Source organism: Pituophis catenifer, unplaced genomic scaffold (assembly GCF_029215685.1).
Source record: "Pituophis catenifer annectens isolate HBS135680 unplaced genomic scaffold, rPitCat1.0.hap2 SCAF_2, whole genome shotgun sequence".
Lineage (NCBI taxonomy): Eukaryota > Metazoa > Chordata > Lepidosauria > Squamata > Colubridae > Pituophis > Pituophis catenifer.
In genome coordinates this window covers 246,465,013-246,490,901 of record NW_027256882.1, presented here as the reverse complement: position 1 = coordinate 246,490,901, position 25,889 = coordinate 246,465,013, and the positions used below count along the sequence as shown (strand labels likewise).

Genomic DNA, 25,889 nt, shown 5'->3' with positions numbered 1-25,889 from the left:
GCTGCACAGAAATCACAACTGTCTGCAGAAACCAAACATAGCTTGAATGTAAGGAGTAGGACTCATTGAATATGCTCTTCTAGTGAATATCCTGGATTTACTTAACAAAGGATCAAATCTTAAACTGACTTAGCATTTAAAATCCTGGCAAATCATGTAAAGTTTATTGCAAAGAATGCTTGGTTTCTTTTTCTGAAATCCATGTTTCTTTCAACAGAACATGTTTCCATCCTTTAGTACATTTAAAAACATTTCTTGTTTAACATCTTTCTTAATTAAAGCAGAACAGATGGCTATATAGCCTATTAAATTTCACCTACAAATACTTTTTTCATGTAGAATATTTCTCACTCTGTTGCACTTATCACCTACTAAACCAGATATAATAGTGTAATAATTATAAAATGTAAAAGGTCACTTTATGTTACAGAGAGGGTACATAACAAGTACACACCCATATTTTGCTCCCTCAAATCTATGCACTGGAGCAGAGAAGGCTGTAAATAGGTAAATAAGCAATAAATATAGAAATACATCAATTATTTTAGATTTTACATTGCTCTGAAATGATCTACTGTCACCCATGAAACTGCTTTTGTGATTCAGAACAGTAAATTATCATGCAAATTATGTTTGCTGGAACCAAGGTGGAAGTTGCAGCACACTTGAACAGGTCTATTTATAATGTATACAGAATCTGATGATCAAACATTCTTTATAAATAATTTACAAGTGTTTATATGACTTTTGATCTTTCATTATAGAAATATATAAAATATTTCTAATATAAAATACAAAAATAAAATATATAAAGTATAAATATGAAATGTCCATTTTACTTCTAGAATGATAGTGATTAATGCTATGAATGTAATTAATTATTTTTGCCCTTAATACATTTTTGTCAAAAAAGAAAAATGATGTATATATTACTATCAATGTGTGAAATTAGACATTTTATAGAAAGCCTAGGCTATCTATAGAATGTCAAAATGGGATGTCAAAGTATAAAATGCTTAATATTTCACATAATTCTACGTAATACCAGAAGGCAAACTGCTCAAATATAAATACTCCCACTAAAATGCCATCTAGCTTTCCTTGTTGCAATGTGTAGGTCAATACTGCTCTTTTTCTCTTGATTTTTTTTTTCAGTAAGAAACTCCTGTACTTTATTTTGCATTTATTTTTACATTTTCATATACATCTTTTCAAGAAAGAGTTACTGTTAGGCTTAGGCTAATCGTAACTCGAACCCTAATCCCAAACCTTTTTATGACTCTCTTTTCATACTTTGCCTAAATAGTTCCTGTTATTCTGCATAATGCCTAGGTAGGTATTATATACAATGCCTAGCGAAAATATATAGCATATTAAAATAACACAGAAATTTCATACTTCGCATAAAATCTTCACACAGTCCTTAGATTTCCATTATATGCAATGCTACCTTTTCACACATTGTGAACATATATACCGGAAAATGAATCTTTTGAATTCCCTATTTATTTACATTTTATGTTTTGTAAATTCCTTCCTCCCTTTCCCAAACATTTTTCTCATCAGAGCATCCAAACAACACACATGCACACAAAAAAGCAGTACAAAAAATTGGACTGTGCACATATAAAGTTAAGACCCATTGGATTGAACATTACTGACTCTCACTAAGACTCAAGTGATTTGAATAAGCTATTTCTCACTATTTTTAAAATACCATATTGTTTAATACTGAATAAACTAAAGTATCACTACTTTTCCTTTGCCTTGAAATATAGTCAATTATCAATCTACTTTAAAATCATATTAAGTCTTTTTTTTTTTTTTGTTATTGTTGTTAAGAGTACCGTACCTCGTGATTTCTTCTTTTAGTTTGCATGGATCTTCTGCATAATATTTAACACCAAAATACAATGTGTAAGGTGGACCAGCTATTAGAAATAAGAAAACTACATAAAATTAAATGCATAAGCATATAATTTATATCTGAATATACTTTGATATCTTATATTTCTTTGATACCTTATTCAGTCAAGCATTCACCTGCTTTTGTTTGTGATTTTAGTTATATAACAGCTATTAAATTATCTTCCCGGTTTTTTTTCTTAGAACACAATTCAAAATCTATTTACATTGGGATGCCCCAATTAATTTTCAGATATTAAAATTGTAATATCAATATACCATACATACATATGCATGCATGCATACATACATACATACATAACAGTGGTGGGATTCAAATTTTTTTTTCTACCAGTTCTGTGGGTGTGGTTTGGTCAGCGTGGCGTGGCTTGGTGGGCTTAGTGGGCATGGCAGGGAAGGATACTGTAAAATCTCCATTCCTTCCCCACTCCAGGGAAAAGATACTGCAAAATCCCCATTTCCTCCCTATCAGCTGGGACTCGGGAGGCAGAGAATAGATGGGGGCGGGGCCAGTCAGAGGTGGTATTTACCGTTTCTCTGAACTACTCAAAATTTCTGCTACCGGTTCTCCAGAACTGCTCAGAACCTGCTGAATACCACCTCTGATACATACATACATACATACATACATACATACATACATACATACATAGATATATAGACACACACTAGCATACAGAATTGATATAGCTATAATATCCCCACTGAATTTTTTGGGCAGGAACCATAAGCTATCAAACTTGTTCATACACACCCCAGAATAAAACAGAAACAGGATTGAAATAAGAATGCTTGTACACAGGTGGAAAAATAAATTTTAGCACTCAAATCAGTATGTTCAATTTTGAGATTGATCAATATTTCTACATACAAAATAAACTCTCAAGAATTTGTGTCAGATTTCTCAAAAAGATTGAATTTACAGATATACTTTCTAAGCTCTCTGTCATTAAACAATATTTATATTCAAATTATATACATACTATTTATGAGTTCCTTATGCTCTGCAAGAGTCTTTGTAGGATCCAGCCAGAACTGTAATTATATAAAGAAATGGTTAAGTTATTAAAAATATGTATCAACATATATGCTACTTACAATACAAGAAATTAAAACTTTTGCCATAGACAAATCAAATCAAAATATGATACAAAATCTTCCTATAATTTTTCCCCACCACTTTATTGCTGTTGAAGAGATTTCAGTGCAATATATATGTTTTAAGATTAAAAAAAATAATGCCCCTAAGTCCGCCCATGCTAAAAATATAGAAAACCGCACCCCAAAATCAGTAATGTCTATCACTAGCCAGTTTGGTCTAATGATTAAGGCACTATGCTAGAAAACAGGAGGATGTGAATTCCAGTCTCATTTTAGCCAGCTGGGTGATTTAGTCCAGTCACTCTTCTCTCAGCTCAACTCATGTCACTAGATTGTTGCTGCTGTAGAGAAAGTAAGAAAAGGAAGGTGTGCTGGATATGTTCACCACCTTGAATTATTTACAAAACTAATAAAAGTAGAATACAAATAAATAAATAAATAAATAAATAAATGAGGGTGAAGGTTCCTTCTCTGAGCTTCTGGGTTGGTTTCTGAACATTTCATTACCAGGCTAATTAACATCTTTAGTGCAGTTTAGGGGATGTCATGGTCAGTGTTCTTCTGTTTATAAGGTCTTTGTGTGGTCAGTAGGTCTTCTGATAGATCAGGCATGGGTGTATTCGTATTCCAACATATAGCACCCGACCATCACACAGCCAACCACCACGCAAACTACCACCTCTAGGCAGTGGTGAAATCTGAACTGGTTTACTACTGGTTCGCTGGCTGTGCATGCGCAGTGCGCACCACACACCAAATGTGAGGTGCGTGCATGCAGTGCACGCCAAAAGGAGGCGTGCAGTAAGTAGAACAGCGTGCATGGGGAGGTGATCAGCTGTGGTGCCCAATCTTTTTTTTTACTTTTAAAAGCATTGCTTTTAAAAGTAAAAAAAAGCCTCTGACGATCACGCTGCTCAGCTGGGCATGGGGGGGGGCAGGGATTTTTGCTACCGGTTCTCCGAACCACCCGCCGCCATCGCTACCGGATCGGGTGATCCAGTCCGAACCAGGAGCATTTCACCCCTGCCTCTAGGAATAGCAATAGCCCACAAGCCCACAGCCACACTCCACCAGGAATTATCCAGAACCAAAGACAAGATATACAAGGATGAAAGAAGCAATGTGATCTACAAAATCAACTGTAATAATTGCAATCAATTCTACATGGGACATCAATTAAAAACCAGGATCCACGAACACTGGCTGACAGTCAAATGCCATGACCCCAAATCTTTAAACTCTACTCACACCGACAACAGTTTGATTGGAGCAACACAAAACTCATCGACCACAATACCACCCGCCACAATTGTGAGTTCACCAAAGCCTGGCACTCCACAAGCAATTCCATCAACAGACATCTTACAAGCTTCTCAGAATCCAAATCAACCACACAACTAATCAGAGAAGCTCTGAACCTCAACCAACCCATGCAAGCCCCCACCAACCAGCACTTCACCTCCCAATGACCTCACTTCATGTAACCTCCCCATCACAAGACTCTCACTGATGACTCACACCTGACCCATCACAACACCCTCACTTGATACACCCACACCTGATTCATTGTAAGACCCATGACCACATGAAGCCCTTATAAAGAAAACGACACTGACATCCCCTAAACTCTGCTGAAGATGTTACCTAGCCTGGTAACAAAACATTCAGACATCAACCCACAAGCTCGGAGAACGAACCTTACCCTCATCCTACACCCGACCTACAGATATTTGCCACTATTGCAAATAAATAAATGTTCTCCAGATATTACTAAGTGTTGTATCTTTTTATTCTTGATGAATGTATTTTATTCTCCTTATGTACACTGAGAGAATACACACCTAAGACAAATTCCTTGTGTGTCCAATCACACTTGGCCAATAAAGAATTCTATATTAAGAACATTTACACACATTATATGTCAACTCATTAGGTTCAACCTTTTTCAGTCTAGTGTCTGCTAAACTACAACTTTCATTAACTTTCATCTGCTTGCCGTCTATTTAGTATTTTTTGTCTTAATATTTATTAGTGTTGACTGAGAATTGAAGAGCACATATTTAAAAATATAGAAAAATAAGTTATATGAATAAACGAAAGTGTTTTTAACATAAACTATAATTAGAGTGGGTCCAACCTTACTTCTCAATTGCTTTCTGACAATAATATTTTAGAGATAGTAAAATTATCTGCCAATTAATGTTCATTTGTACTCATGGGTAATAAAATCGAGAGCTAAATCAGAACAAATCAAAGTTAAAATTGCCAATTGTTCTTGAATGGGAAATATATAATAATAACTTATTATTATTATTATCATTATCCTGTATAACAAATGAGCCAAAAAGACCCACCAAAAAAGGAAACATGGTCTGAAAATACATAGAATTGAAACATTTCAAAGAAATCAACAAAATTAAAAATACAAATTAGCAACATAATATTTGCTACTGCATTATTTCATCAACTGTGTAAGTATATGTACAGGTACATTTGTAAAAGCCAAATATTTTTCTGTATAATTCTGAGTGGCAGTTGTGATTATCTTCAGGCCAATAATAATTACTAGTATGGCTTATTTCTCAAAGTTGCAGGAAAATCTTACAAACTATATTAGAAAATACATCATTATTAGCAAATTAGTAGAATATACTACAATTCCATATTGGCTGAAACCAAGCAAAAATATTAGAAGAGATACAACATATTTAGAAGAGCCTTCAGCAAAACATTGATCAAAAAAGATATTTGAGCTCCTTCCTGCATCAAATTGCAGATTCCAAGCATACTTTTTAAATACGTATGGATAAACATTTTGTTTCAGGCAAATAATGCATAAATAATATAGATGCCAAATCATTAGAGAACTCAGTCAAGAGAAGAAACATGAAAGAACATGCCTCTCAAACAAATACTCAAGCTTACCAAAATACATTTACCAATACTGCAGCTTCAATAAGGCATTTCTGTATAATTTGTATGAGTAACTGCAGGCCTATCTATATCATATACAGAATCCTAACACAGACTTCTATTCTCAGCAAGAAAAGAGGCAGATTATATCCCATACCAATTATTTTAAACAGAGCTTCTTAGGCTGTCACTTCAGTAAACAGTAGAAATCAAATAAAGAGTACCGAAAAGGAGAGACAAAGCAAACCAGATCCATTTGACCAAAATGTCAGATGATTTTCCTGACAGAAGAATCTATAACTGATCAGGTTATGAATCTGACCATAATCATTTTTATCCTTTAGTGTCACAAGGGGTAGATTTCCAGTAGTATTCCTTATAACCAGCTACAGGTACCTGAACACACTTGTAAATGGATCATAAGCTTCCTAACAAACAGGAAGCAGCAGGTGAAGCTAAGCAGAATCATATCAGATACTTGTACAATTAGCACAGGGCCCCCACAAGGCTGTGTGCTCTCCCCACATCTCTTCTCTCTGTATACCAATGACTACATCTCTAACGATCCATCTTTAAACTACTGAAGTTTGCAGATGACACAACAGTGATCGGTCTCATTCGAGACAATGATTAATCCGCATACAGACGGGAGGTTGAACAACTAGCCTCGTGGTGCGACCAGAACAATCTGGAACTGAACACACTCAAAACCATAGAAATGGTGGTAGACTTTAGGAGAAACCCTTCCATACTTCCACCTCTCACAATACTAGATAACATAGTATGAACAGTAGAGACCTTCAAATTTCTAGGTTCTACTATATCGCAAAATCTAAAATGGACAGCTAACATCAAAAATGTCATCAAAAAAGCACAACAAAGAATGTTCTTTCTGCACCAACTCAGAAAGCTCAAACTGCCCAAGGAGCTGCTGATACAGTTCTACAGAGGAATTATTGAGTCTGTCATCTGCACCTCTATAACTGTCTGGTTTGGTTCTGCAACCCAACAAGACAGACACAGACGTCAGAGAATAATTAGAACCGCAGAAAAAACAATTGCTACCAACCTGCCTTCCATTGAGGACCTGTATACTGCACAAGTCAAAAAGAGGGCTGTGAAAATATTTACAGACACGTCGCATCCTGGACATAAACTGTTTCAACTCCTACCCTCAAAACGATGCTATAGAACACTGCACACCAGAACAACTAGACACAAGAACAGTTTTTTCCCAAACGCCATCACTCTGCTAAACAAATAATTCCCCCAACACTGTCAAACTATTTACTAAGTCTGCACTACTATTAATCTTCTCATCTTCTTATCTTCTCATCGTTCCCATCACCCATCTCCTCCCACTTATGACTGTATGATTATAACCTTGTTGCTGGTACGATTTATTTTGATATTGTTTCCTGATTGCTTATTTGTAACCTATGACTATCATTAAGTGTTGTACCTTATGATTCTTGATGAACATATCTTTATTTTATGTACACTGAGAGCATATGCATCAAGACAAATTCCTTGTGTGTCCAATCACATTTGGCCAATAAAAATTCTATTCTATTCTATTATCTCAACAGAAGTTTGGGACTTTTCTGTACTGCATCTTTAAGCTACTTCAGGTGGAAAGGACTTAAGAAATCCCTTCTTTATAAAAAAAATTCCCTATTGTTTTACAATTCTGCTTATCATTTGGGCTCAAAATGAAACTGGCAGAATTTTGTCAATTTCACCTGGTTAAAAAAGATATACTGTTTCAAAATTTTATCAGTGAAATTTAAAAAAAAAGAAAGAAAGAAAAAGAAAGAAAATAAAATTAACTATGTTTATTGATATTTAGCCTAGATTGAAGAAGAAACTAGCAGAATTCTTGTCAATTTCATGTGGTTTTAAAAAAAAAGTAGATCCACCGTTTCATTTTTTTTATCAGGAAATGTGTATAAAAAGGCTTAGCATTCCACTTTTGCACAGTGAGTTTATATAAAAATAAAAGCAAATAAACTCCAGCATTTCACCAGTGCATCAGGAATAGAAAGAAAACAAGCATATGAACATAGATTCACTGATCAAAGTTCCTTTGGAAGAGAGCAGCAGCCCAACACAAATTGGCCATGGAAGTGAGCAACCAGTCATTGGAGCAGATGGGTTGTTCTTGCCACGAAGAACAGTATTGGACATATTTGTTTACTATGAAATGAAGTACAAGAGATATAAATTGAACACTGTGATTTGTGCCAGCACAACCATACTACATGCTTGATGTGTGTAGCAGAAAAAAAATTGCCTTCCTGATACACCGGGGGGGGGGGGGGGAGATAGAAGACAATACTGCACATGCCTGCCCTTGAAAAATGCTTATTAGCCTAAACCACCACTGGACACACTGATCAGATGGATCAGATCTTAGACTCATATGTCCCTGTGCAATATCAATATATTTTGCTTGCCACCCATCTTGCCGAGAGACAACTATGGGTGGCTTACAACAGTAAAAGCAATAAAACCATACAAAACCATATATCTAACTGTAATAAAGATACAAATTATGACGTTTTCCCCCAAGTCAATAAAGTGTTCAATATGATGAAATTATAATAGACCTTTAGTTAAGTTAAAAAAACTTTAATCATGTCAGTCATAATCAAAATGTCTTTTGTTGTCACTTAAATACTCATAAATACAAACCCTCCTTTCTTTCTCCCCTTGATCTTTTTGTAATGTCCATTTTATTTACCCATTAAAGCAGGAAAAGAATATGATTTGATTTATTGGATTTGATAAAGTGGCCTAACTCCCAGAGGATTTTGGGCAACATCCAATAATTCCAATACATAGATTATAAAAACATGTTAAAAAACCACACAGCTGCCCAGACCAAACAACACTCGCCAACATGCAGAAACGTAGTAGGGTCTCTAACTGCAGTCTTGGAACAAAGTCAGATCTTAAGATATTTCCAGAAACCAAAGGGAGTAGGAGCTATGTCTTCTGCTGTTCCTGAAGATCCAGGCATCAACAGGGAAAGAATGCACCCTCACTGTCTTATCCCCAATAAGATAATATTTAATTGATGGGACTTGAAACACACCCGCTCTGTCTGAAAGCACAGGATGGGCAGAAACAACTGGAGACAGGCAGACTCTCAAATGGCAATCTCTATATCATGAAGGGCTTTATAGCACCTTGAACTGCACCCAGGAGTCAACTGGAAACCAATGCAGCACATGTAACAGTGATGACACACTGGCATAGCTGGAAGCATCTGTTATTGCTTGAACCATTATAATTTGAACCATCTGAAGCTTCCAGATAGTTTTCAAAGGCCAGGTAGGACTTCTTACAAATTTAGAACATTGCTGTAGGAAGCCAAAATACAAATACAACTTTGTTTTATTATATAAATCCCTATATGGATTTATTTAAACTAGTTTCAACACACACAGAGACTACAAGTTACTTCTTATATGAGCAACATGATATTGCTAAACCCAGCCCACGTATCTCATTAAAATCATTTAGTTACTTCAATCAACTTAATACTGTTCTTGATCTCCTATATTTATTTAATTCCATTTTGAAAAGCAGTTTAAAAATTATGCAATAAAAGAATGCATGTAAAAAGGTAACCTAAGAAAATAGCACATATAATATGTATTCCTTACGATAATGCTTGCATGTGCCATTCATAGATAACCTGAGCAGAGGATGTATTATAGAGTAGTTTCCTTACTGGGGAATTATTTATTTTCTATATCTTTATTCATTTAATATTGCCTGTTCTATAAGAAAGTTTCTCAAATACCATAGTGTAGTTAGTATATTAATAAGAACAGATGTATACACACAGAAATGGGATATATACCCTGTTTTCCCCAAAATAAGACATCCCCTGATAAGCCCAATTGGGCTTTTGAGCACATGGCAATAAGGCCAAGCGCTTATTTTAGGGTTCAAAAAAAAAAAAAAAATAAGACAGAGTCTTATTTTTGGGGAAACACAGTATTATAATTATTTCATATAGGGGTTTTTATACAGGTAGACAAGTTGAAGTTATCTGCACACCCCAATGAGCTTCTATTTAATTACTATAAGATTTTCCCAGGTGCATAACTATAAATTGCAGATCTGTATATTATACTTCCATAATTTTTAACCTGATTTCATAGAATATTCCATTTTTTTAAAAAAAAAATGATTTATATGCCGCCCTTCTCCGGAGACTCAGGGCGGCTTACAGTGCGTTAAGCAAAAGCCTTCATACTTTTGTATATTTTTACCTTATTACCCCCACAAACTGGGTCCTCAATTTACCTACCTTAGAAAGGATGGAAGGCTGAGTCAACCTTGAGCCTGGCAAGATTCGAACTTACTTTAATTGCAGACAGCTGGTGTTAAATTACAGTGCCTTGTCTGCAGAGCTATCCAGGCTCCATTTCAATCCAATGTATGTTATCACAAAAGTCTTTATCTTCATTAGATTATACATTCTAATGTATAACGTATTTCAACATATACAATGTATAATATATTTCAACATATAATAATATGCAGGTATGAATGCATACAATAAATTATAGTCTTTTAACCAGTTTTACCTGAGTTGTTTGTATAACTTGAAAGACAAGATCAGTTTTATTTTTGCTTCTTCGCCACATGACAACTATCATCAATATTAGTATTATCTGCTGGTTCGGACCGGTTCAGGTGAACCGGTAGTTCCAATGATCAGCTGGCCCCGTCCACCTACCCCGCCCTATCCTGTCCTATATTTCCTTCTTTCTGGCTCATCTTATTTGCGCAGCACAGCTGATTTCTGCGCCTACTGTTCTACTTACCCGGGCTGCATTAAAAAGTAAACAGCTGAACTTCAAATTGCTGTATTTTGAATGCTGCGTGCAAGTGTGTTAGGCATGCACGTGAAGCCCGTGTGCGCATGCGAACCAGTTGTTAAGCCAGTTGCAGCCCATCACTGGTCAGATACATATATATTTGTTTCTCTGCAGGACTACAAGTATCAGTCATATAATTTTAAACCAGTTCCCTCAAAATATGGAGCTATTCTAATAGTGTTCTGGGAGAAAATTATGAGCATTTTACTGTATTAACAGATGAACAGTAGCACAAACATATATAAATTCTGATGTCCTAAACTGTAACATCTAAATCTAGCCTCTAAAATCAGTTTGAAATCAAAACTAGGCCTGTTCTTCCAATAATTAATACAATATTCCTATCATGCTGTTAAAACTGTTTGGGGTGATTTCTTTTGAATAATGAAGTTTTAGTTAACTGGAAAGTATCAAACCATTAATTTAGAATTTGGAAAGCCCTACTTAATTTTTAGGTTAATCATGTATAACATGCACAATCATGTTCACATCACTCCAACTTTATGACTCCTTTTCATCATTGTAATATATGTAGACAATTGTCCTAGTTTAAATAGTTAACAAAATAAATTGCATCATGTGAAATTTATTTCCCTATTGTCAAATATTTCATCTAGAATAAGCCTTGAGCTTAGCACAGGATGTGCACTTTTGACTTCCATTGCCATAAAAATCTAACTAATGCAACTATCTATTGAACAGGGCACTCCTCATACATGCTATCCTTTCATACATGTTTAGCATCAAGAATTATGAGATTAAAAGATGCCTGGTCAGACTATGCACTGATAGTTTGGTGATACTCAAAAATAACATGCAGGCAACTGAATAATCTCAGCATTAATATAACTTTTATTTTAGCTGTGATGTTTCCTCTTAGGAAACATTTACTTATTGACATGTTAGCCTTTTGAGACTTGGATCTATTCCTCTGAATAGGAAAGGTATTTTTTATACAGTTAATGACTAACCCTCCCCTCCAAAAGAATTCCTGACTTAATATTAATTTGCATGCACTAATGGGATATAGATTTTATCTGCTTAACAACTAACTTGCTGAGACAGCATATAATAGTGCAGAACAGAAGTGTTTAAAAAAGAAAGGTCACTCTGCTATCTATTCTGAAATATCTAATCTCTTGTAGCTTTACTCACCGTCTGGTGACTTCTGTCACAGTACCGCAGTCCAAAATAATCTATCTCAATGAGGTTTAAATGCCGGAATACGTAGCCCAGGACAACCGACCCTTTCGTTGATTTCTGTGGGAAAGAATGTGCAGAGACTTTTCATACAAATGGCCATTCTTTTGTTAGCTACACAGTGGCATTCATGCATTCAGCTAGATAAGTCTACCAGAGAAGACTGCATTATTAGAACTGGTCTTTAACAAAAATTGCAATGACAAGAAAGGTGTTTATTTTCCCTCTCATATTCGTCAGTCATTTTATAGAAAAGGTTGAGCAATTATATTGACAAGTTTTTAATCTCTAATATCATGAGGTCACATAATTATGTACTCAAACTGTGAACTGCAGTAATTCTGCATTATTCATTCTTGCCTGTATTCAAACATTCTCCTCAACACTTTGTGATTTCAGATTCCCTAAGGGAAGAGGGAAAACATCAGGCAAATCCATACACAGACTGATTTAATGAATTCAACTTTAGCATATTTATGCATGCATTGCTAGTTGATATTAGTAATACTGTGGTTTATTGTAAGGGCATTAGTATATAGTGGTAACAGCTGTTAAACAACAAAGGCAAGAGACTACCTGTAGGAAAAAGGCCATTTATTTTACTTTGCTAGTAGTACTGTGTAAGTACATATTGTTAGCTGGACAATGAAGAAGTATGTTGTATGATGCTCTATAATTAAAATATCAGTATAACACATTTGTTTCTCTTTATCATACATTCATAAACAAGTTTTTTAAAAAGACTAAAGCACAACAGAATTAAGCATGAAAAAATGAGAGTTATTATGCATTTAGTACTTAATAGGCCAACAACATGAAAAGAGAGAATATAGGCTTTGAATAAACAATCAAGCACACTCACACAGTTTAGATGTAAAAAAAGAATCAGAGAAAAATCTCAATATAAAATAGCCAAGAAAAAAAAAAATTCCAAAGTCATTTTAACTTAATGTTCAAAAATCTCAAAGCCAGCAAGTAATATAAAATAAATTGCAACACCTGTCTTTAATTACTTTAAATTACTTTAAGACAAAATTAAAACATATAATCAGAAAACTAGCATAGAACAACAAAGACTTAAAAGCATGAGTATAAGATCAGTTTCAACCTATATTGAACATAAAATATTTTGGAGAAAAAAATGTAACTTTGTACAGACAGGCTTCTACTTACAAAGCTGTTCGTAAGTCCATTTTGTTCAAAAGTCCAAACAGGTATAAAAAACCCATATAAAGTACAATTCTTACTTTACATAAATTAAATTACATTTCTCCACCCAATCAATCAAGGACTAACCCAAATCCTGGGTTTGGGTACAGAGGACCTCTCCCGCATTGATCCATTGTGGCTTTGGCTGGTACGGCCAGTCTTCCCATGGGCTATTAGGACCCTTTTTAGGGAAGGGATCCCAGCAAGACAATCAGGTGCTGCCACCACATACAACGTGAGGGAGGACTGAAGTGCACTACTCCATTCTCCACAGGAATAAGTAGGAGCATATTTGATGGGGGCTTCACAGTGGCAGGGGATGCCAGACTACAGGTCCCAATGGCTGTTCTTGCAGCACCTTATTTCTCTACCACAAACTTCTTCAGGCTCGTGCGTGTCTCAACTTTTTTTTTTCTCCCCTGATCGACCCTCATCCCAGGTTTGACATTCAGGTGGAGCAGACTCCTCCCTATCTAAGCAACCCTCTACCCGCATTCTTAGAGTACTTGGGCCCTCTTTCAGGCATGCTCAAGCCAGGGGTGAAATGCTACTGGTTCGCCCGAACCAGTAGTAAAAAAATGCTTTAAAAAGTTAAAAAAAAAAAAGTTCTGATGATCGTGTGGCACCTGATCGTCAGAACTTTTTTTAATCCTTTTTTTACTATCGGTTCGGGTGAATAGGTAATAAAAAATGCTTTTAAAAAGTTTTTAAAAGGTTCTGACGATCAGCTGTGACACTCAGCTGTGTTGCGCAAGCCTCGGAACTTTTTTTAAAAAAAATTAAAGCATTTTTTACTACCTATTGCCCAAACCGGTATTTTTGTGTAAAGTGTGATAGTTTGTTTTTGAGCTCTCTGTGACTCTGTGAGGTTCCTACTTGTTGCAGGGGGCATTTTGTGTGAAGTCCAGCTGCTTTTGCATTGTGTGTGAGTCAGTTGTGTAGCTTTTGTGTTATTTTTGTATAAAGTGTGAAAGTTGGTTTTCCCAGTCACATGACCACCAAGCCACACCCACAGAACCGGTAGGGAAAATTTTTGAATTTCACCACTGGCTCAAGACCACCTCCACTCCACATTGCCAAGGCTGTGGAGCGTAACTGTCCTTCTCTGCAGTGTGCCACAAACTAACCTTTCTTGTCTTTTCCCACCTTCTGCGATTTTCTAGGTTGGGAATGCAGAAAAGTTTGTTCATGTAGAAGAAAGTTTTTAACTTGGAAATTTGTAAATAGGGGATGTCTGTACCAAAATGGAGTAGTATTAAGCAATACATGCATATACAATATAACATTTTAACAGTGCAGCAGCTATACCATAGACTTACATCTGTGGAACACAATCAAATGCCCTTTAGATTTTCTGATTAAAATTTTCAGGATTGCTCAGTTAGCTATACTGGAGCTTTCAGTAGCAACTGAAGAGCATCAGATCAACCACTTCTACTACAATATTTTTTCACTGTTTGCATTTGTAACTGCTCCTTTCTTGCCCACAATGTGATTATTTTGTTGGTCCTGCAATGAGACAAAGCTGAACCTAGTAAATCCATGCCCAAGTAGAGTCAGAAAGGCCTATAACAGACAAGGCCTATAAGTTGGGCAAAAAATTTTACAGGTAATTCTTGTTTAATGACCGGTTGCTTAGCGATCATTCGAAATTACAATGGAGTTCCCCAGAGCTACTTATGACCTGTTTTTGAAGTTCCAATGACCACACCCCCTTACAGTAACATGATCACACATGGGCACTTGGCAACTGGCTGCATTTAGTCATTGCAGCATGCCACAGTCATGTGACTGCAATTTTTGACATTTTCTGCCTTTTACTTCCAGTTTTTATCAACAACAAAAAAAAAAAGGCCCATTAGGGAAAATGAATTTGCTTAATGATCACCACAAAAAAGGTCATAAAATGATGCCTGGTCAAATGGTGGTCCACTTAATGACCACCACAAGCTATAAGTGTAATTCCAGGCTCAATTATGGTCCTAAATTGAGGATTACCTGTACTACTTTATTTCTTTGTCATGAACATGCATCTGTTCCCAAGTTTTCAGTAATTATACTTATTAGTATAACTGTGGCTGTATTGAATCTAGGTTATGCTTTCTGAGGAAGCAGTATCACCACAAGCTCATTAATTATTACTGTAGAAAGATGCCTTATTTTCCCATGCCACCTAGTGTGATTAACTTTGACTGACAATAGCTTTCAATATTCCAAGAGAAAATCTTTGACACTAATGCTACTGAATTCTTAGCTGTGCAGTTATACTGTATTGCTCCACTAAGCCATAGCTTCTGCATATAAATAACTGAAAAATTCTATCTTTATAAAACAGTTCAGATACAAAGAGGAGGAAAAGAAAATTCTGAATCTATTTTAGTAGGCCAATATTTTATTTTACTTATCTTTATGAGTAAAGCTTGTGTTTGATAAGGTTCTAGTTCCTTAATAAGTTAAAGGAAAATCATGCCACATTAGTTGAATAGAAATATAACAACTGCTACAGAAATACACATTTCATATGCAATCCACATTAGTATCCTATACTTTTCAATCTTTCTATTGGTATTCAGAAACTCTCACTCAATCTGCATTTACAGGAATCAATGAAATTCTTACATGAAATTAAGCTACTTCAGAAATGAGTCATGATGACTATCAAGTCTACATTGTAATGCAAAGCATATTCAACAGTACCAGAGCTTTTTCCACCCTATGTTAAGATTGTTAGAGTTTGCATTACTAATAAAAGTGTAGGGCACATGTCTGAACATAGTAAAGTAGACCTCTGATGGCTATAACTTCTTAGAATTCCCAGCAAGCATATAGTAGATAGCAAGAACCATGTAATTATGTAATTAGCATATGTGTATGCTTGCGTAGGTGTGATCTTTTCCTCCTGTAAAAATCCTAGACTGGTTTGAACAAAATAACTGACTCAGTCATCCCTTTCTCAAAGTAACAAACTCAACACTGCCCTACCAGCATGACCAGGAATGATGGAGTCAAGCAGGCAGTGCTTGTTTTAGGTATCTTCCCAGCCCCTACAAAAAAGATTTCCTCTAGTTATTTTTAGAATCAGTGGGGAAAAAATGCAAATCACTAGTGGCCCAATGGGAATCAACACGATACCTATCCCAAATAGTTTCTGCTCTTGTTCCACTTTCTTTGGCTGTCTGTGATGGGTATAGAACAGAGCTAGTGTCTCTAGAGAAACCCCAGTTTTGTGGCACTATCCAAAGGCTTATCTTATCTTTGAACGGTAGGAAGAGAAAGAATTCAAGCTCCACTAACTTTGTAAGAACACAATTGACCAATGAAATCTATTAATCTTTCTACTCTATCACTGCAGTCAAGTGTTCACATGACACATTAATCCCCCTCCCTTTGACTGAGTTAAACAAATTATATAAACAAGGTCACTGACTGCATAACATGGCTGTATAGATTTTTGAGAGTGCCCTGCTTTGCTGAAAGCTGACCCAAAAGCAAAACTAAGGAACAATGTGGCATCCTGCTTCCAAACAGAGTCCAATCCTGATTATTACACACCCTTTGGGTAGAAAACTCCATCAGAAGGAGAAGAGAAAAACAGTGAATAACTAATCTGGACTGGGGATCTTTCTAAAATTTAAAGAGTTGGTTTTATACTTAAATCTCATAAAGGCTTACATTCTGATTAGGGAAAGATTTGAAAAATCATCAGCAAACAAAGAATTGTTCAAAATGAGTCATAAAGTTATGCTTTATTATGCAGCAGCAGTAAAAACCAGAAAGGCAGGTTTCTACCAGCTTCATAAAATGACAGCTAGAACCTTCAGAAAAGAGAGGTATTTTTCCTTTGACAGGAGTAAAATGGTACAATAAAATATGGCAACATACTTAAAATATTTTGAAAAGGGAAAAAAATCTATAAAACAAGCTTGCTAGGTTAAACATTTAAGTATTTAGAAAATATGGCAATCTCTAAAATATTAAAGCAGCCAAATATGTTTCCTGACAGCAGCTTCACATTTCTAACTGGCTGATGCTAGGCAATCATAAAGTCAGTGTGAAACTTTTTGTGGCATATATACTGAGTGGAAAGGAAAATTCTACTGCTGAATTTCTGATGACAGAAACAGAAATATTTATCCGAGAAAAAAAATGAAAAGACCACCTGATATTTTAATTTCAACTGCTTTTACAAATTATAATTCTTTAGTGATTTATCTTCTAAACACAGCCACTAGTTAAAATATTTGAGTAGAATTTACAAATCATTCGCCAGTGATGTGATCATACTCCTCTTTCCCAGTGCCAAACGGCAGAATATCACTAAATCCTCCAAACGTTCAAAAGCCAATTATTTCAAGAGTCATCTGTCATCCAATTACTAGGAAAGCTGCCCACTCCAAGTCACTTTAAACCAGCATCACCACCAATTGTATAGTAATTGCAACCTCCCTTTGAAAGTATAATTTGGGATTATAGCAGGTGATTCTGTCAATGCAACAGTAATTCTTTTTTTGTGTTTTAAAGACTCCTTCATTCTTTTATTAAGAATACATATATTGCTCAAATCTGTCCTTTTGTTACATTTGTAACCTTTTTATCAATACAAGCATTCCTCAACTTACAACCACAATTGGCACTGGAATTTTTATCACTATGGTCATAAAGTGAGATATCACTTGATGAAATCACTTAGTAACCACAATACCAACAGTCCCAGTTGCCATCATAACTTCAAATGTATGAATCATTAAGTGAAGGGACTGCAGGGATGCCACGGGGCAGGGGGAGTATATGTATGTGTGTGCATGAAAAGGTTCAGCATAGGCCACATATAAGGGGGGTGGGGGGAGGGTGCTGCAGTGCAAACACAGGGAAAGAATACACTTACCATATTTTTCAGAGTATAAGATGCACTGGAGTATAAGATGCAGCTTAGTTTTTGGGGAGGAAAATAGGAAAAAAAAATCTGCCTACCAGGTATTCATCTGGCTAGCGTCTTTAGTCTGGTCAGCTTCAGCACATTAGTTTGCTGGTTTTTTATCCCCTGCTTGGGGATAAAAAACAGCTTCTAAGGTACAGCTGAGAGGAAGCAGCAATGAGAAAAGCAGGCAAAGCATGCTTCACTCAGCCAGCGCCTAATTAGGGCTGGGGAAAAAAAGCTTCTAAAGAACAGCTGAGAGCGGGAGCAAAGCATGGAGCCGAGGAAGCAGGTTAGCGCTGAAAAAAAGCTTCAAAAAAGCTACATTCAGAATATAAGATGCACCCAAATTTTCAGCCTCTTTTAGGAGGGAAAAAGGTGTGTCTTATACTCAGAAAAATACAGTAAACTCCTGAGCTGTCGTGCAGTGCAAAGCCACCTTTGAAAGCCTCCGCTGCCCCAGCTCGGGCCACTGTTGCTGCACTCTGGGAAGTGCCAAATGCCCAGGAAGCTCCAACAGTGTGGTGTGAAGCTGAAGCCTAGTAATGTGGTGCAGTATGGTTCAGCGCGGCCCAACCAAGCTACCCTCACTACTCTGTACTCCGTTATCCCAGCTGACCTGGTCATTTTCCTCCTCCTGCTGTTGCTGAGGCATGCCCAGTTTGACTGTAATGTATCTGTATGCGAGGCAATTGCTAGTCATGCCAACTCTTCGTATGCCAAATTATGACAATCTTCAAATTGCATGAGCCATTTACTCTCCAAAGAGTGATGCCTTCTTTTCACAATGCTTTGCAAAGCTTCTGAGGTCTTCTTAAGGTCTTGTGAGAATGGGTATGCTCTTTGGAGAATGGCAGATTCCTCATTCTCATGATGTTTTAAAAGATCTCAGAAGCATTCTAAGGGGAAAAATATATATTTTGTGTTCTATTATTCACTGAATATAAATGAAAATTAGTAATAATTTTGCTGAAGCTTTCTACTTTTTGGCAATTTAGACCATATCAGAAATCATAACCAAGACTGAACTTTTTATTGTCATATATTTGACACAGTTGGAAAAAACTCTCAAATATTACAGATTTTCAAATTGCATATGATGCCACAGGCAAATCTTTAAAAAAGCAACATCAAAGTTTGATTCCAAGGCCAATAACTAAGCAGATCTCAATTTGAAGAATACATGTTCAAGCAAATAGATTTAATTTAAAACTGGACGCTTTTGCAAATATTTACCAAGACAAATAGGTAGAGCTTAATTAGTGAGTGACATGTTTAAACTTATAAACAAAACTTACACAAACTAGTGAGTTACATGTTTAACCTGATAAACAAAACTTAGAGATTATTTATAGCTGTTAGCAAAGACAATACAAATACATATTTGTCTGAAATATATTTATGATTAGAATCAGATTAACAGAACAAATAACATTAATGTAAGATTTTTCATGTCTATTATACATATGGTACTATCTCCTGCTGTGTTAGAAGAGATGTTTCTACTTCCAAGGGGGAATATGGACCTACAATAACCATATAAAACAAGCTCAGCACCATAGCTAAACTTGACATACCTGTAATATAATCCTTCCATATCATGTATATTTATATGAGCAAACACACTCTACCTCCTATTGTTGACATCATACGTTATTGATACTATAATTTATTTCATTGTTTTTTTTCCTATTTATATAAGTAATTGATTTTTTCTCTCCCATGGCTGGCTATCCATCAGCCTATTCATATGGCTATGCTTTGGACTATATTATTGGCCTATTTACTGAAATAGATAGAAATTCTTCTGGGATCTCTCAGTAGCTTTGTGGTTTCTAGGTTTTCATTTTTTTAGCCTTCTATATAAAAGCGATCCTTCGACAATCTCAAGGTAAGAATATTCTTCAATTATGAAAGACCTGATTTATATAGCAGTATATGGTTTAAAAGAATATTTTCCAGCACTACAAGCATGACTCTTTAAAACAGCTGACAGTTTTTCAGACTTCAGAAGTTAACTTATAGAAAAAACTGCCATAATATCACTCTTTAAAGCATCTATGTCCATTTTCAGGCTTATACAATGCCTGAAAAAAAGGAAGCAGCTGTTTCAGAAAGGTAGTATGCTCATGTGTTCCAAAGCACCTCTCCTGAATAATTTTAGAATTAAGTATGGATCCTTCTCTTGGTTTGTCATTTATATTTCCTTTTTAATTTTTAAAACTTCGTCTATTTTCTTTTGTATATCCAATAAATCATCTTTTTACAAATAATTCTGTTGGCCTGTTCTTTGTACTGGTAGTTCCCCTTTTGGTACTTTCTCTGGCACGTCAGACAAAATTGCTTCACATCTGTCATCTGATATAATCTATCTATAGAATCAGACATCATTCCTGACACTGTTGATACTGTTGCTACTAATTTCTGGCTCTATTCTTCAATGATCTCTTGTAATATTTCCAATGATTGTGTCATTTTCTCAGTTAACTGATAGTTGGTTTGTATTTTTTCCTTCTACTTAGAGTGTTCCATTCCGTTTAATATCCAGTTTCTAAAATCATAATCACTTATCTTTGTTAATGACCAAGATAGTTAAAATAACTGGTTCTCATGAAAAGCTATTGATATTGTATAGTTACTTCCAAAATCTACTATAAGATTCAAAAATCTCATAGTAAAAATCAATATTCAAAATTTAACTGGACCCTTAAATCTATTTCTTAGATCAAAATCTTATTTAGCCTGTTGCTGCTTATTTCAAATGATTTAAATTCTTAAGCTTGCAAATTTTCTTTTGTTTAAAGTTTAAACTAAACTTGCCTGGCAAATTTTCAAGCTTGTCATTTTAAACATCTCTTAGGTTTAAGATAATTAAAGACTATTTCCAAAAGTGATTAGAAAAAGAAACCTGTAAAATTAGTGTCTTTTAAAAATCTCAAACACTTTTGCAAGCAAAATAACTAATCCTTTCATCTCTTGGCATTCAAATCTGCAGAAAACCTCTGTCCTACAGTCTCTTTCCAATGAGCAGTCATCCAAAATACATGTCGGTCATCTGTCCTCTCTTTATCCAAAGAAGTTCCAAAGAACTTCTTGGTTTTTATATTTTTATTGTGAGCCTCCCATAGTTGTGTTAAGATGGACAGCCATACAAATCTTTTAAAATAAAGAATAAATCAATTCAAAATGTAGGCAATACAAGCATCTGATAATTCCTAAAGAAAATAAAATATTACTGTAGTGAATGATACAATGCATGCAATTATTTGTTTTAGAACTGTTTATGTGAAAACACAGGTGGTACAAAATTTGACAAATAATTCTATGATATGGAGTCATGATACTCGAAGGATAATATACCAAGTAGAGGTGTATAAAAATATTTTGCAAATGCTAAGAGAGAAATTTCAAATAATGTACTACATAAAAAATATCAGCAAAAATATGTGTTAATATAATTAACTTAAAGCAGCATAACACAATGTCTTTGGACACACATGCACTGTTATCCTAAGCAACAATTAAAATACTACCTAACTTGTGTTACATATTTGGGATGCAAAAATTAAATGATCACCAAGCGGCAGCAAAGAGAAACGGAATTGTCTAACTCTGTATTGCTATCTCAGGCTCATTCAAATATTTGCAACCCAGTTAAGTCAGCCTAATTTCTTCGAACTCATTGTCTGCAGAGACACTACTAATGAAAAATTCATTACTTTCCAATGTTCAAACCAACAGTCTCTTGGGATCAATTAATAAAAAGCTCTAGGCAAGTATATTTTTTCTCAAAGCAGATAAGAACTTGTGGTATGTGGCAAACTTTATTAATTAAATAATGACATTTCTAATTGACTAGATAAACCAGTAAAATCTAGACACTATTTTAGTAGGTGATATTGCTAATTAATATTGAGGCCCTAATATCAACAAACAGAAGAATAAAAATATAAGTGAACATTGGGAGTATACCAATGTATTGTTTTGTTGTAGAATGTTCTTTAAAACACTGTATGCCACTAATTATTCAAACTGTTGATTCAGCATTTAAATTTAGGATACAACTAAGAATGATTTTACATAGTGTAATGACATCAGAAATAGCATTACAAAATAAAAATACATACAATATTTCCAAGTGTACTTCCTGAATGTTAATTCAGGAGATATTAGAATCTTTAATATGTAGACAAAAAGAAATGTGCATGTAATATTTGTCTCTTTACCTCATGTGTGAAAATACAAAACAAAGTTTATATTAAATATCTTTTCAAATTGTTCACAGTAGTTTGTTATTACAACGCACAAGATGAGTGACAGGGATTCACACATTCTTTTGTATCACTAATCTGGGTTCTTCAACAGTTGAAGAACTTGAATAGTTCTTCTAGAATTTGAATAGTTCTTCAACTCAGTAGAACAAAGTGAACATATTTTTATTAATTTTTATATATACCTGATAGTCTTACTAGAAAAACAGTAACTGCTTTATTAATGTAATGCTATGTAAAATATGAGCCTATGTAATGACATCAGAATTTACTACATTAGTCCTAACTATAATCATCGATTGCAATTAGCTGTTAGCAGTTGTTATTCCATTGTAAATTGCAACAATCAGCAGGTTGTTAAATAAACCACTTAATGACAGAAGGAAGCAAGTATGAGCAACTAATAATCTAAAAATGCATTTTATAGATATAGGTAGATAAAACTTAAATTGTTTATGCTTCTAATTTACCCAAGAATTAGTCAACTGTCTTATTAACATAAAGATAACTTAAGAAACAATACAGGATCATAAACTAGTGTAATTTGTAAGCAATTAAAAAGTGAGAATATGAGAGAGAAAAATAGCAATTGAATGTATTTCTTGAGATAATCTATTACAGTATTTAAACATGTAATGCCTCCAATTTGCAAGTTTATGAGACTTTATAAGGCATCCTGTCATCAGGGAAGAAATAGAAACATTAGCAAAGGCGTAATTATAGTGCATAATTTCTGTTCATACCACTGAGTAAGTCAGAAGTGTCAAACCAATTATAAAACTTTAGAAGTAAATTTGAGAAAATACAGCAGTGGCTTAGAACTCAGAAAATTAATTCTGATAGTCTCTACTTCAATTCTATGCAGATAAACATTAAATTAAAGAAAGGTTAAACAAGCAACAACAGTACAATTTTAAACTAAACTGTAAAATTAAACCAAGCTGATATAAATACAGGTACTGGAATGCAAATTTTGAAAGACTTTTATTTAATTGTAAGTCAAAGGATGGGGCTCTCAACAACCACCTCACAGAAAAAATGACAATTGTTTTTCAAAGCAATCAGGACATTCAAAAATAAAAAGTGTATAAAATGCAAAATTCCCAGCCTTACTCTCTGGAAGTAAAGAGTACCTCCATTAATATCAATACTGTATTCACAGCTTAACCATGTTTTAAAGTCAGAATTAAGATGAATATATTTAATATAAACTTAATTAAAAATAGTGCTTAAAATAGTTTTTACAACTATAATAACAAGCAGCTGCTATAATACTAAACTTGGGAAGTAATTACAAAATTATTTGCAAAAAATAAGTTTAAATGGCAATTAAAGCCATTTGTTGTATTCATTCAATATACTAACCTTGTAAATTTCTCTATTAGAAACTCTCCCTTGAATAAGAAAGGGATTTTGGATGTTACAAAAAATTCAGTTGCTAAAGCAATCAAAGACAAGGATATTATTAATATGTGCATTTCTGTTTACTTTTCTATCCTCATTGAATATAGCAAAAACCAAAAAATTAAAATTATTCCCACTTGCCTGCAAGTAGATACAGGCTGTTAGTTCAGATGCCATTTTTGCCACTAGATCATATAAGTAAAAAGAAGGAAATAGAACAAAAAATAGATTTCTCTGTGTTCGACAAAATACAATTTGGCTGCTCACCTGTTAGCCATCAATTTTCAAGTTATCCAGTCTATTATTTTGATTGGCTTATATATACAAAATGTAGAACATAGCATTTCAAAACACAGTCCTTGAGTTGCAACCATGAATTCAGTGATTATTCAAAGTTACAATGGCACCGAATAAAGGGATTTAGGACCAAAGTCCTGGCTGTTGCAGTGTCCCCATGGTTATGTGAACAAAATTTGGCTGATGGCAACCAGCTCACCCATTACCGACATTCCCTGCTAATTTCCTACAAACTGGGGATATAACGGATAAGTCTCCCAACCAGCCTTTCTCTGCTCAGATGCACTGCGCCCTTCATCCCACTTTGCTCACTCACCAGTGCCCTCATTTCCAGGACCTTCTTGGGTTCACATATCTGCACACACCCAGTAGTGCTGTTCTTCCCTGGGTCTCCCTGCACTTGTACATAGACACACATCGATCAGTGCCCTCCATCTACAGCATGTGTTTGCTCACAGCATACAACCCAGCATGCTCTTTCCCTGAGCTTCCCTGTGCTCCCACATCTCATACCTTTCTCTGGCCTCCCTGTGCTCCCACATGCATACACATACCCCGCAACTTTTTCCCCAGCTTGCACACACCCGCTTTTCCAGACTTCCTACCCTCACATAGACCCTGCACCCATACACACACACACTTTCCATGGCATCCATAAATTCATACTATGGTATAGTGCAGCATCCCAACTCACACATGGCATACGCTGGGCCTCCCCCATTCCCTTACAGCACCCATGTGCTGCTTACCTAAGATTCTCTCCACTTCCCACTTAATAATCCAAATACCTTGACTTAAAGACAACCTGGATTGTCAACAGTAAGTGATGTGGTCATATGACATAATCCCGAGAACTATCTGTACTGATAGCTTTTTAATTTTTTTTTTTAACCTAGGAGAAAGACAAGATATTTGCCACAAATTTCTCTAAACTTTCTATAGCCAAACATGAGATGATTTTATAAGAACTATCAACAAGGAAAATGTCAGGCTCGTAACTGTTGATTGACTGATTATGTGCTACCAAATGCATGTCGACTCTTAGGAATCACAGAAAATAGATTCTTTCCACAATGATCTTATAAATGTCAAATGTCTGAATCCATATATCTGGGATTTGTTTATCTCGTGTACTCTCTCCCTCCCTCTCAGATTTTGGCTTATTTTTCCTTGGATTGCAAGATGTCAAGACATCTAATCTGGGGTGAGAATCAGGGTCTCCTGAATCATTATCTCAACCTCTAGATGTACACAACCCTGCTATACAAAAATCAAAATGGTGATCTTTAATCAAAGCAGAACCAAGGATAACTAATTAATGCACCGTTAACAAAACAAAGAGCCACTAATACTTCAGCAGTTCTTCTCAGAAGTGTTTATTCTAGAAGTATAACTTAATATAATCTTTATCACTCAATGCTAAATGGCTATTATTATAAAGTTCTTCTATTCTAGAGGAATCAATAAATTGCTTCTGAACTCATCATCCAAAGCAAAATAGTCTTGTAACTTCTGTAAATTGTGGATGCGTAAGATGGAGTAATAGTATTCCCAGCTGGACTCTGTCCGGTATTAAGTGAAATCCAGTGTAGGAAATCCCTGTAGCATATCTAACAAAGGAGACATGATTGCCCTCAATATATTTTTAAACCCAGGTAATATTACTTCTTCTGGACATCTACCCCCAAAGAAAAGTTAACTTATTTAGCCAGGGCCTGCACAATATTGGGCTGGATGATGGTAAGCAAGCTGAAA

At 35.1% G+C, this 25,889-nt stretch overlaps 1 protein-coding gene across 1 annotated transcript in view; it reads right to left on the bottom strand.

Moving 5' to 3' along the window:
• The window catches only part of EPB41L4A (erythrocyte membrane protein band 4.1 like 4A), a 90,582-nt gene that overhangs the window by 52,643 nt on the left and 12,050 nt on the right, over positions 1-25,889 (bottom strand). Inside the window, exons 2-4 of the mRNA XM_070935727.1 lie at positions 11,994-12,098; positions 2,910-2,961; positions 1,853-1,931 (exon numbers count right to left, since the gene is read on the bottom strand). Coding sequence (XP_070791828.1) covers positions 1,853-1,931; positions 2,910-2,961; positions 11,994-12,098 — 236 coding nt within the window. The remainder of the gene's footprint in view (positions 1-1,852; positions 1,932-2,909; positions 2,962-11,993; positions 12,099-25,889) is intronic.